Raw genomic sequence first — 12,949 nt, 5'->3', positions numbered from 1 at the left:
GGTGTGGGGGGGGGGGGGGGGAACGTTCCTCACTCACCAATTACAAAATTCTCCCTTACGGCGACTCGAAGATCCTCAAGCGAAGTCGAAATAGCCGGACTGAGCTGTCCGGGATGATGTACTGTTGTTAGTGCTATTTGAGAATGCCAATGTACTCGTGCCGAATGGGACGCTCACGCAGCGACTGTTCGGCGTGCGCAACCCACTGTGGCTCGTCACCGGTGATGCCGTCGGTTGTGACTCTTCCTCGTTGTAATAGAGCGCCGTCTCGGTGGCGCGCATCGCCTCGAAGGCGTGCGTCATCGCCCCGCGCTCGCATATACTCGAGTCCAGCGGGCTACGTGGCGTGGCTTGCGCCTTTTCCACTGACATCGGCAGCAGGGAGCTGCCATAGATCTTAAACCACGGGTACTGCAGCGCCTCTGCTGCACGTGGTCGTGAGACGGCGTCAAAGTTGAGAAGAGCTCTGTTGACGTCGATCGCCTCAGCGCTGATGCCGGCCCAGCGAGGCCCGTCGAAAGTGAGTGAGTTGCGCATTTCCATTACTAAGCTCGCCTTGTTGGCGAAGTTCTTGAAAGGGAGCGCGCCGCTCAGCATAACGTACATAATCACACCCGCCGCGTACACATCGAGACGAGACAGCAACTTCTTCGTCGTGGATAGCTGGGCGCTCTGCGTGATGGACTGCACCGTCTCCGGGGCAGCGTACTTGAGCGTGCCACACGGAGTCGCGAGCATCGGGCTGTCGCAGTCCAGCGACTCGACCGACACGTTTTGCACTGGTAATGGCCGCTGACGCTGCAAGTGCGTAGCCAACTCACGCGAGATGCGCGGCCGCTTCCGCTCGCAGCTTCGAGCAAGTCCGAAGTCAACGAGGACAACTCGCATCGGAGTCTCCTGTGTTGCAATGATGACGTTCTCCGGCTTGACGTCGCGGTGGACAATGTTTAGCGTGTTGTGCAGGTAGGCCAGTGCGCTCAGCAGTTGCCGCATTACATTCAGCACCATCGCCTCCGTGAACTTCTGCTCCTTGAGGGCCTGGAAGAGCTCGACGCCCTCCACATATTCCGTGACAATGACGACGTACGCGGGGGTCTGCACGCACTCGATGAAGCGCACGCAGTTGGGATGCGCTGTTTGGCGAAGCACATGCACCTCGTTGATAACATCACGCACGAGTTTGTCGCTAGAAAGTTTGCGCTTGGCAATCATCTTCAGTGCCACTGTCTGGTTCTCCTGCACAACGTCGCGATCCACCGTGCTGACAGCCTTGAAGACGGAGGCGAACGTGCCCTCACCGAGAAAATCATAGATGTCGTCGAGCATGTACAGCTCCCCAATGTCCTCGACCAGCGGAAAGGGAAGAGCAGTCATGATGGGTGAAAAGCAAGAGCAGCTAAACAAGACGCTGGAGGCAGAGGGAGGAGGGGGGAAGCTGCACACAAGTTAGTAAGGCGCACGTCCACACCCACGACGAGAGGGAGACTTCGCGCGCGAAAGCGTCGAGCAGAAATAATAATGGTAAAAGGGAGGAAAAACAAAAGGGGAACGCGTTGCCGGACGTCACACAAGCACACACACACACACACACACGAGAGAGAGAGGCAGTGGAGAAGAAGAGTGAGCGCGGCTCTATCGCCAATATGTGAAGCGCATCAACCAACACAAGCATAAAAAGGCGCGCGCACACACAAGGAAGCGTCCTCTCTCCCTCTCTACAAGGGTGCCCTTTTCGATCTACTCTACACGCAGGCCGGTACGGGCAGTAAACCATGCACGTGCCCTCCCCACGAATGAACGCACCTACCGTGCCCCGTTGGCGAAGAAGGGGAGAAGATGTTTGGTAGGACAACCGCAAGCGCTTGAGCGACGACGACGTGGGCTTCGTCTGTGTTTGCGCAACTGCTTCAGAAGCCACTACGACGCTGTCGATCGTATCGGCCACAGCGTTGACGCACAGAGCAAAGTGAGAGGGGCGGTGCGGAATCTTGGTAAGATGCAGCTAAAGAGATGGAGAGGAGTACGGTGAGTAAGAAGAGAGGCCTAGCCGGTGTGTGTATTTGTATGTCGAGGGGGAGGGGTGAAAGGCAACAGCGGCAACTCGCACTTGAGAGACAGAAAGGGCAGAAAACTAGAGAAGAGGGAGGTGTGTGTGTGTCGTAGTGTTGGGGGGAGGGGGTAGAAGCTCAAAGGCTGTGTGGGGGGTGGCTTTAGGCGTCGAGATGAACGAGTCTACCGGGTGCTGAGGGCGCGTACCAAATATGAACCACCACTGTGTTTGTGAGAGCGGCAGGGCGGTGGCGGGGGTGAGGGTGCAAGCGAAAGAAAGGGGTGTTGCGTGTTGATGTGATGTCGTGAAGGAAGAGCGGCAGGTCAGCGAATAGAGGTAGACGTGGGGGGGAGGGGGCGGAGACTGGATAAACATTCACGTGTGCGTCTTGGGCGAGAAAGAAAGAGGAAGGCAAAGCAGAGGGGGAGGCGATGGTGATAGCGCACGGCCACACCACCACGACGCGAAGAAAGGGGAACCACAGACAAATTGCGGGTAGAAACGCCACTGCGCTGTTCGATGGCCGTAGCTGTCCCCATGTCCCGCATCATCGACCCCTGAAAAAAGAGGAGAGTGGGGGCAGAGGCCGAGCCAGTTGGAAAAGCAACAGAGGGAGTGGAGCAGCGTGCAGGGATCTACCCCACGGCTAAGCGTCCATGCGTGGGCGCGTATGTATCCTTGTACATTTCACACCCACTTTAAACGTCAACTTTCATCGATTATGGTGCGTGTGCACCACCGCCATCAACGGTCGCCCCTTTTCTTAGCAGTGCTCGTCGCGCAGTGGAGCAGCGAGAGCTTGCAGCGGAAACGCGCTCGCAAGTAAGGCAGGAGACCGATTCGCCCTGCACAAAAAAGTGGCTTGGCGCCGAAGAGAATCGTACGACGACATATCCCTTGTCTGTCTGTCTCTGTGTGTGCGTTGGGGGGGGAGGGGGGCCAATAGACGCCGAACGACACCTGCTTTCAGCACTCGCTCTCAAGCAAAGTCGCGGTAGTACTTGCGCGAGTAGTCGTAGGCGGAAAGCAACCGAGTCGCTTCCGGTGTCGTCGCACCGCTCTTTGCGGCGGCCAGCGCGACGACCTCCTCCCCGCGCTGCTTAGGGAACTCGCGGCGGCGCCGCTCTGAGCCACCCTCGCCACCTTCGGCCGGCTCGTCTTGCGGCAGCCACCGCTGGAAGAGCTGGGCAGGGTTCTTGCGGGTGTATGGCACGACCAGCTTCGCCTCCTCCAGGTGCTCCATCATGAAGGCCGCGTAGGGCTCACAATCGGTGAAAAGGACAACACCGCGGGGGTCTGTGGGCCCCTCTCGTACACGCATCACGCGGTGGGCGGCGCAGTAGAAGTCGAAATGCACAAGGCGTCTGTGGCTACCGTGTCTGGACCAGAACGGCACCGGCATTGGCACCACCGCCACGTCCGCCGTCTCCGGAAGCAGCACCTGTAGACACGCAAACATCGACTCGCAACGCAGAAAAAAGACGCGGCTGGCAAACACCGGCGTGAGCGCTGCAGCGGCCTCCATCAACTCCTTCAGCGAGGCGTCCACGACGAGGAAGGAGTGTGTTGTGTCGGCGAGAAGTTGCCGCTTGAGGTATGCAACACTGCGACATCCGAATACGACAACGCGCCGCTCGCCCTCTGCCTGCCAAGGCGCTAGCAGTCGCTCTTGAATGCCAGCGACCGCACCAGAGCCGATGAGCTTTGTCCGAAGTGCCTGTCGCGCGGTGCCGCCGCTGACACAAGGCAGCACTACCATGTTGTACTGGTCATAGTAGAGGGCACTTTCTACATCGTAGGTGCTTGTCACTGTGATGGTGCCCTTCGCGTTCGCGGCGACGCTGTCGTCATGATCGCGCAGAAGGCGCTGTAGCGATTTTCTCTGTCGAGCACCATCGCCAGCCCCTACCACGGCAAGCCCGACAGCTGTTGCCGCCGCTAACTGCTGTGAGGTGCGACACAGCATATACAGAGAGCTACAATACCCAATACCGCTCGCACGCTGGTGCCAATCTCAAGACGCAGCCACGAGGAGGAGGGATGAGGTGATGGACGACAAAGGGCGAGAACACGCTTTATAGGAGCGGAAGGGTGCCGAAAAGGACAGCGCAATGAGCGCGTGGCCACTCACCTTCTTGGAAGCGGCTGTCCACCTCCGTCAATGACAGTACCGCTGCCCTCACGCCCGCAACACCGCAAAGCGTAGACGCTCCTCGGCAGCCGTTTCCGCAGCAGCGAGTGGCGATGACGTGCGCGTGAGCGGCGGGGTGAAGCACAGGTGGAAAAAATAAAAAGGATTACCCACGCACGACACTCAACCCCACTCGGACGAAAATACCCCGAAGTAGGCGCTGCACCAGCCGTAAAGAAGAGAAGTGTGGGCGAAGAGAGACGGAGCAGTGGGGCAAACGGTAAATCGTCCGCGAAGGAAAAAAAAGAAAGAAAGCAGATGCATGGCAGGCATCAGGGACAGAGATGGGAAAGGCCGAGCAGAACTCTGCTCTGGCTGCCCCCTCCCCTTTGCTCTGCGGCACACAGCATTACAGCCAATGGAGACAGTGAGAGGGCGGCGTGCTGTGAGGTCGACCATGAGCCTTTGCCCTTGCACAAGCGCGACCACTTGCCGCAACCTGCCTTGCTGTCAGCTTTTCTATTTGACGTGCTCGTGTGAGCTTGCCGGACTCTCCTTCCCCCATCCTGCACAGCACCGACCTGACTGAGGAACGAAGTAAGAGAAAGAAGCAGACCGTGACACCTCGCCAATGGGGCTCGCCCTTCTCTGCGCTCCACGTCCACTTTCCGCGGCGCCAGTAAGGACCGACGCACAACAACTCGCGTAAATGCGTACGTCAGGAAAAAGGGACGACTACCCGAGCCCGTCTCGTGGCGGACTTGCGAAAGCTTCGAAGCGTACATCTGCTCTACAGACACTGGAAGGGATCGCTAATGGGGTGCAGACGGCTCCGTGCCCATTCCTGCACCTCTGCTAGATCAGATGCAGCAGCGATATGCGTCGCGTGCTTCAGTTGCAGTCGGGAGCCTCGATTGAAGCGGGCGCGATAGTAGCGGCTGGCGTACTGGGCATCATGTCGGAGCTGCTTCGCCTCGTCGCAGGCGCTAGGGAGATGCTTCAGCAGCAATCCTACTTCATCCACGCGGCTAAGTTCTGACTTGGGAGGGATAATTTTTTCAATGACAGCTCGCGCCGTTGGGACGGCAGGGACGGCGATGGGCTGGTGGTCGAACGGGGTATTCAGCAAAAACTGCAAGCGCAGCAGCTGACACATCTGCATGGTAGACGTGAGGGCCCCACGGAGCCTTTGCTTATTTCTTTCCTTTGCTCTTTTAGGCCTTCCTCCTCGTCGCACAGACGCACGACTGGGAGGGATAGCGAAGAAGCGATACGGCAGAACAGCGTTGAGGCAGCAGATGAACAAAAATTGCGGCTGTCCTCGGATGCAACACTTAAGTGTGCGTGTGTGTGTGTGCGTGTATGTGATCGCACAAGCGAGAAGCAAGCGATAAGGCGTGGGTAAATGGATAGGCAGCCGAAAGTGAATTGCAGCGATCCCGCTTTTATCTGTCGAGGAGAGTGCGAGTCAAACTATTTGCTTCATACTTCAGAGTTCAGCTTGCTACCGAAGCAGCCACGTCAGCATTTTCAGCCGTGCCGCAAGAGGGGTATACCATGTCGGTGCAAAGCGTGCGAGAACCACAGCTGCACGCACTGACGGAGCCATGCGCCACGCAACGCAAAAGCACCTTTCAATACGCATACAGCGATGCGTGACAGCAATGGATGCCGATGATTGCGCTTGCCATCCGAGATGCCACTTGATGCGCCACACCCACCACGGTTCTTAGAGGAGGTGGCCGATAGGAAAGCGGTGCTTAATCTCAGTCCCACACATTTCCTCTCCGTTAAGGTGCCACGTCTGGACTGGATGCAGCATACGTCTCTCTCTCATGTGCGTGTGTGGTGCTCAGACGCTCTTGCGGTTTTAGGGTCAGCGAGAAATAGTTTGACATCGTCGGCATCAACTGTAATACGTCCTGCAACATGCAAAGACACACACACAATCATAAACTAGCTTTGCTGCCTTCCTCCTTCACCCATGGCACATCTTTTTCTCTTCGCGTTTTCTGTCAGTGTCAAAAAAGGGACGACAAGACGCTGACATGGAGAGAGATACAGAGACGGGCACCGGATCAAATATATATATATATATATATGCCCAACATGAGAAGCACGAACGAAAAGGGCGGAAAAAGGGGGTCAGAGAGGTGCGGGAGGGGGGAGGGAGGGGGAGGACAAATAGAGGGGCGAAAAGACAATCGTAATACAGACGAAGAGGGAGGGGAGTCGAAGCGAGGGAACGCGCGCGGTAAAAGCAAAATGGCGTTACAGAACGTACAGAAGCAGACCCGTAAAACCGGAGCCGTGAAGGACCGCCACCCTCAACCCCCATTCCTCTTTCACAGCACCCCGAAAACTAAGAACAGGCGCGCACACGAGCGGTGCCGTCAAGACAGGAGCCACCCGCTCACCTCCCCCTCCCCCGGACGGACCGAACGAGTACGAAAGATGCGGAAGAGAGGGCGCAGCTGAGGAAAAGAGAGGCAAAGGCGGTCTGACGCAGAACCTGTGCGCGGTGAACGGCACAAACCAAGCAACGGTGAGAGCACGGGTGGAGGTGAAGAAGACAGGCAAACTTACGAGTGTATCTTTTCCCATCCCCCAATACACACGCCCAACTCCGCTGCGTATCGTCACAAGGACCCCTTCACTAATGTTAAGCTTCCAGTGCCTCCATGGAAATACGCCCACCATGCCCCACCACCCACAGATCACAACACTCAGACATCTGTGCATCACCAAGCGAAGTGCCCGCGGAGGCAAGAGCGAAAGCGGCCAAAGGTTTCAGACATTGACACGCCAGTGGACAGGAAAGAAAAATGATGCAGCGGCTTGACGAGAGGAGGAGAGAGGGGCTAGGGAGACAACACTAAACCGCACGCCAAAGCACAGGCGAAAAAGAAAAAAGAGGGGCGATCCCCAATGCGTGGCATCTGGCATGCCGCAGCGGATATAGTAATGAAGTGGGGCACAGATTAAATACAGCGACGCGAGGCTCCAATCTCCAAGAGCGCAACAGCCCCTCACCCCCCCTACGCACACACACAAAAAAAGAGGTCACCAACACCACAACACAAAAAAACTCAGGGAGAGAGAAAAAGAGGGTAAGCCGCAAGGCACAGAAATAACCTAGCTATCACTGAACGTGCCAACGGCGCTGCGACCGCTATAATCATCGGCAACACCGCCACCACGAGGCTACGCCGCATCCCCAGCGGCAACAACACACCTGAAACTCATTTTTACGCAAAACGCGATTGAGGGCTGCCGCGCACATCGAAAAAGCAAAAAGATGACGTTCGCTCCTGCAAGTGCAACCCTCCTCCCCATCGAGCTACACTCCCTTCAATTTGTGCACTTCACTACGATGTTCGTCTCGCCGTACTTGCTCCTTCAGACTCTCCGGAGGTTCCTCTGCCTTCTTTCCTCAGGTCGGCCAATGCTTTCTCCTCACTCCACTTGACCTCTCAGCTTCTGGCAGTATCTGCAGCACTCCAGAGGTGGAAAGAGGTCGGCCGCCCTTGGCCAAGCCATATAGACGCACCGTATCCATCTGACACCGATAAAAGAGCACACAGAACCTTACCGACGGCACGCACATGCACACACAGAGATGCAAGCACGCATGCGCAGAAGGAAACAAACGCTCCCGCAGAAGGGGCCATCACAAACGCCCCCCATTCGCCACCACCTCCAGCTCCCTTCCATCTCCTGTCAAACAAGAAATAGATGCACCCTGGAGCGTGGCCACAACGTGCAACTAAGCCACCGAGGTAGGAGGAAGACGAAGAGAGAAGGGTAAATGCACTTGCGAACAAGAGAACTCTAATCACGGCAAGAAGGAGGTCCCGCCAACAGATGGCGTAAAGAACCGTAAAAGAGGGATGAAAGCGGTGACAAAAAAACTCGTAATCAAGCAACAGCCCTATTGTTTCAGTGTGGCGGCTCTCTGCGATGAAGCACGCCCTCCCCCACCGCCCCTCACGCGACCCACCCAGTCGCCCTCGCTCCGCGGGTCGCCTCACAACTGCTCACACTCTGCCGGTCGCCACGCGATGCACCCCCTCCCTCCCTCCCCCGGGGTGGCACAAGCGGGTCCGCTGCTGCAGGCAACTCCCACCGAGGGCCATTCAGGGGCCGGCATCGCACATCGGTGGCGATGGGCTGCACGGACCTCCCCACCCCCGTCGGCACCTGGCCCTGCGTCACCAGAGGTCACTCGGCATTCGCACGGATCGGGGGTGCTGCTCGGCTTCCTCGCCGAGGGGGCTCTCGGCCCCCCAAAAAAAAACACCACGCGCACGAAGGCATGCGTGTGTCCTCCCTCTCGCCATCGGGATGACTGAACACAGAATGTACAAACACACACACAGAATAAGAGCAAGCGGGTGCTACTCGAATGAGGAAAGGGGCAATGGAGAAGAAATGGGGGTGGGGTAACGCGTGTTGCATAGCAAGAGAGTAGGAGAGTGGGAAACGCAAGCTGAATCAGCCAAATAAAGAAGGGTGCATACGAAATATGAATAGAAGTTGGACGAGCTAAACGGGCAAGAAATAGGCAAGGGAGATGAGAAGTGCAACAGACATACATAGAGGAAGAGCATCAACAGCAGCAACAGCGCAAGACACAATGAAGGGTCTTGAAGAGTGAAAAATCGAGAGGAGGAGGAGAGGCAAAAAAAAACATTAGAGCTAAAACAGAATGCAGTGATATCACCCGGCGGCGAGACCAGCGCGTGAGCGCCCCCCCCCTGCTCATGCCTGTGTGGCAACGGAGACGGAGGAGGAAGAGCAGCCGTAGGCGTGACTGTATGCGCATAGGAGCGCAAGTATTGAGGACGGCTGAGTGGCAACACTGTCGCCTTCTTCCTTCGATGTGACGTAGCCGCGCACTCTCCAACGACCCCACGCAGGCCAAAGAAAAAAAACGTCGAACGCGCGCCAAAGCGTCTTTTGCCTGCCCTCCCACCCCTCCCCTCCCCCCTCTCCCTTGTCGCTCTCCGCCATGCGGTACCCGGTGAGGAGAGCGTCACTGCGGCTTTTTCATTCGCACAACAAAACCAGGCGCGCTCTTGGAGAGCGTGCGCGGCGACACTGTTCCCTTTGCGTCTCGCTGGAGCTCCTGCCGCTGCGGCTTCTTGATAGCCATACGCATTTTCCCATTGGCCACAAAAATGCAGCCCGCACCGTTCTGGTGCCCGGCATAGTCAGAGGTGGAGAAGATAGTAACGACACGGGCGTTGTCGGACAACCGTAGTCCATCCGCCTTCTCCTGGTGCGCACGAAAAATGTACTGGTAGTTGTACCGCTCACAGAACATATCCACTGCACGGGAGCCGAAGGTCTTGATATCCGGGCCGCGGGGGTTGGGACCAAAGCCGTAGCGGTCGAGCTGCTGGTCTGGCGGCGCAGGGTCAGACCAGAGCAAGTCGTTTATCATCATGCGCTGTGCCACGTTGGTTGGGTCAGCACACTGCACGACAGGAATGCGTGGGAAACTCGGGTCAGAGAGAATCTCGAGGCGCTTGTCTTCGCCGCCCGAGTACTGCGGCAGGCCGCCGTGAACGCAGAAGATCTTCTTGTCAATGTCGGCGATCACCGGCAGGTACTGGAACACTTCATTAACCGCCACCCAGACGTCCATACCGCGGTCTCGGCCGAACTTGTCGAGGCACTGATACTTGAAAGAGCTGTAGCCGTACACATCCATATCTCCGTTCACCTCGGGCGACTCGTGGTTACCGCGGAGCAGCGTCACCTTGGTGGGGTTAATCACCTTCAAGGCAAACAGATACATGACACACTCCAGGGAAAAGACGCCGCGGTCGACGTAGTCGCCGAGAAACAGAAGGTTCTGCATCGTGTACTTGAGCGTCACGTCATCAAAGGCGATCACCTTTTCCAGGAAGTAGCCCATATCTGCAAAGTTGCCGTGAATATCGCCAAAAACGGTAATGGGAGACTTGAGGTGCACGAACAGAGGCTCCTTCGCCACCACCTCGCGGCACATACTGCACACGGAGATGACCAGCTTGCAGAAGTCCGGGAGGTTGTCGTAGGTGAAGCTGTTGTGCGACGGGTTGGCGGCTCGACGGATCATGTCGATCAGCCGCGTCGGGTCGACTGGTGGCTGCGTTGGCGAGTTCATGTAGTTGCGCATATCCTGCAGCTGCATCATTGTGCTGTGGCTCGCCACCGCCTCGTCGCCGACGCGGGAGCGCGTGTTCGGCGCGCAGCCGGCCCGTGGGGTGTCCGGCTCGGCCACACCCTTCGGACCCACCGCGTTCTGAAAGAGATCCACAATTGTGACCGTCTGCGGCAGGCTGACGTAATCGTCCTCGCACAGCAGAACGTTCTGGGAAAAAACGTACTTCTCTGGAAGCTGTGGGGCGCTGGATGTGGCCTGCTCATCACGGCGGCGGTCATCACGGCGGCGGCTGTGGAAGGCTGGTTCGGCTAAGATGACAGACTCCAGCATGTGCATGCGCTCCTCCATACGGTAGATGGTGGAGGTAATATCCGGCAACAAGTCCGGCGACACGCGGGAAAGCCACGCATTGCACTCGGCGGCAGACAGCTTAGCATTGCTGATGCAGTCGTAATTGGTGTTGTTCCGGCCGGCCCGAATCTCATCAGTGGTGAGGAGGTCCAACTCGACCGACCAGTCCGGCTTCAGGTTTTTGATGCGGCCGACTTTGTACAGAGCCCGACCGTCCACAGAGTCCTCCACACGGCAGCGCACGAAGAAGCCGGATACCATTGGGAAGAGCTTCGCGCGAATCTTATGGTGCCACTCAGAGAGTTTCTCACGGTTGATTGTGACGGACTGAATGATCTCCAGTGAGATGGAGGACTCAGTACGCAGCGCCACGGTGGGGTGGTGGCCACCAGGCCCCTCGATTGGCGCCTGCTGCGGCGACTGAGGAACATGGGGAGGATCCATCACGCAGGGGCGCGACGAAAGTGCGCGGAAAAAAGAGAGATGAAGCCGTTCTTCTTTGCGACTACGAAGACGATGCTCCGGGGACTGAGCACGCAACAAAAAAAAAGGGACTCCTGCGGTAGGGCGCCAGTCCTCCCTCGAATTTCCTTCCGGTATTTGACTGACAGCCAGAAAGTAGCTGCACCTCCACAGCACTAATGAGAAAAGCTAACTTCGTCGATGGGCTGTCAGCTCAAACGGAGACAGGGCGAGCAGCAGCCGTGGAAGCAGCCGATACGCAAGCAAAGCCTCCAAGCCGACTGCAAGCGCGCAATGAACAAGCAAAAAAAAAAGAGGGGAATAAATCGAAATGTGCTGCGCAAACAGAGCGAAAAATTCAAAAGATGGCGTCAAACCAAAGGTACAGAGCGAACGAAGAGGTGAGCAGAGGACGTCTGCTGAGCGTATCCAAATGATTCCGCACTAGTTTGCTCCAGTCAACATACAGGCAGAGAGAGAGGGGGGGGAAGGGAGAGGGGAAGGGAGAGGGAGGGTGGAAGGAGGCGTGTGATCGGTCTTCTTGCCCTTTTTCTTTCGTCCTCTGCTCCTGGGAAGATGGCCGTGTGTAGATGAATGATGCCTCTATGTGAGAAATGAAGCTTTAGAGTGGTGATATGGAAGGTAGCGCCGGGCAGCGCGCAACGTGTATGTAATGTGCACGCGTTATCAGCGACGATGTATCTTGCAAGAATTTTTCCTGGGCAACAAAAACAAGAGATAGCCACGGAAATAGGGACAGCGGTGCGTGGCGTTGCTGCGCAAGAGGACGGGTGGCTTTGCGAGGGTGCGGGCACGGACGAGGAAGGCAAGAGATAGAGGTAGCAATGGAGGACGCGGCTGTCTGTGTTGCGGTCCTCTCTGCGCTGCGAATAGGAGGCCTTGAAAAACTCAGGGCTCACAGGCGGCAACACACACTTGATGCAGTGAATCGTGTTTGAGAAAAAAAGCCAACAAGATGTGGGCAGGAAGAGGAGTAGCGACGGCGGAGCTGGGAGCGAGCCAATGACGCCTCCGAAAAGAGAGGTGGAGAGCAAGAGATGAGAAAGAGAAATCTTCCGTTCGGAAACGAAAAGCGGCGATGGCAGTTCATCGTTCATACATACGTTGACGGCGCACATAGAGTGAGGTGGGTGCGTAAATGGAGGTGCACCATGATGCGTTGGAGGGGCGCGTGTGAGCACATGGGAGGGAGCGGATGCGCCCATGTGAGCGTACATAGGACGAGATCGCAAAGGAAGGAGGGGAGACGCACAGGTGAGTGGAAGGGATGAGAGACGCGTGGACAGAATGGAGCTGCACCCGCGAAACAGATACATTACCGAGGACACCATGTGCCTAGCGCTGCCACACACGCCCGCTGCCTTGAGGCGTCCTGAAGTGAGAGAGGCGCGCTCCCCCCTCCCCACCCTTGCTCCTACGAAGAAGGCAAACAAGGGAACGTGTTGATGCTTTTCCGCGGTTCTGCCAACTTGCTCCCGTGCAGGTCGAGCTGCTACACAAAGCGGTGCTCCAGTCCACACTCACCTGCGCCAGCATGGGCGCATGTGCATGCGTGTATCTGCATGTGCCTCTCGGGAAGGGAGTGCGGAGTAGAAACGGGTGGGGGTATCGCCTACATACCTTTTCAACTGTTGCACTCTACAAGTCATTATCGCCCCTCATTTTTCTTGTGAAAGGGCGCGGTCGGTTTCGTCGCGGGGACTGCACAAAGAGCGAGGAAGCACAAGTGCTGCACTTAAGGGGAGCGGCGTGCGCCAGCTCCAAGGCTATGCCGTAGATA

General features: G+C 57.1%; 4 protein-coding genes across 4 annotated transcripts; all 4 read right to left on the bottom strand.

Annotated features, from left to right (window-relative positions):
• Window positions 1-75: 75 nt before the first annotated feature.
• LSCM1_07689 (uncharacterized protein) lies at window positions 76-1,374 on the bottom strand (the record flags this gene model as incomplete). Its single annotated transcript, XM_067325051.1, has 1 exon — window positions 76-1,374. One exon carries the CDS (start codon window positions 1,372-1,374, stop codon window positions 76-78), a length of 1,299 nt encoding a protein of 432 aa, XP_067181256.1.
• A 1,655-nt stretch (window positions 1,375-3,029) lies between these two features.
• On the bottom strand, window positions 3,030-4,016 carry LSCM1_07688 (uncharacterized protein; the record flags this gene model as incomplete). The annotated part of the gene is made up of 1 exon (XM_067325050.1): window positions 3,030-4,016. The coding sequence occupies one exon, from the start codon at window positions 4,014-4,016 to the stop codon at window positions 3,030-3,032; it is 987 nt and encodes a 328-aa protein (XP_067181255.1).
• A 955-nt stretch (window positions 4,017-4,971) lies between these two features.
• LSCM1_07687 (uncharacterized protein) lies at window positions 4,972-5,343 on the bottom strand (the record flags this gene model as incomplete). Its single annotated transcript, XM_067325049.1, has 1 exon — window positions 4,972-5,343. The coding sequence occupies one exon, from the start codon at window positions 5,341-5,343 to the stop codon at window positions 4,972-4,974; it is 372 nt and encodes a 123-aa protein (XP_067181254.1).
• A 3,873-nt stretch (window positions 5,344-9,216) lies between these two features.
• LSCM1_07686 (uncharacterized protein) lies at window positions 9,217-11,130 on the bottom strand (the record flags this gene model as incomplete). Its single annotated transcript, XM_067325048.1, has 1 exon — window positions 9,217-11,130. The coding sequence occupies one exon, from the start codon at window positions 11,128-11,130 to the stop codon at window positions 9,217-9,219; it is 1,914 nt and encodes a 637-aa protein (XP_067181253.1).
• Window positions 11,131-12,949: the final 1,819 nt, after the last annotated feature.

The sequence above is a fragment of the Leishmania martiniquensis genome, chromosome 5 (assembly GCF_017916325.1).
Source record: "Leishmania martiniquensis isolate LSCM1 chromosome 5, whole genome shotgun sequence".
In the NCBI taxonomy this organism is placed as follows: Eukaryota; Euglenozoa; class Kinetoplastea; order Trypanosomatida; family Trypanosomatidae; genus Leishmania; species Leishmania martiniquensis.
The sequence above is the reverse complement of the archived record's forward strand: the minus strand, read 5'-3'. Positions and strand labels throughout refer to the sequence as shown.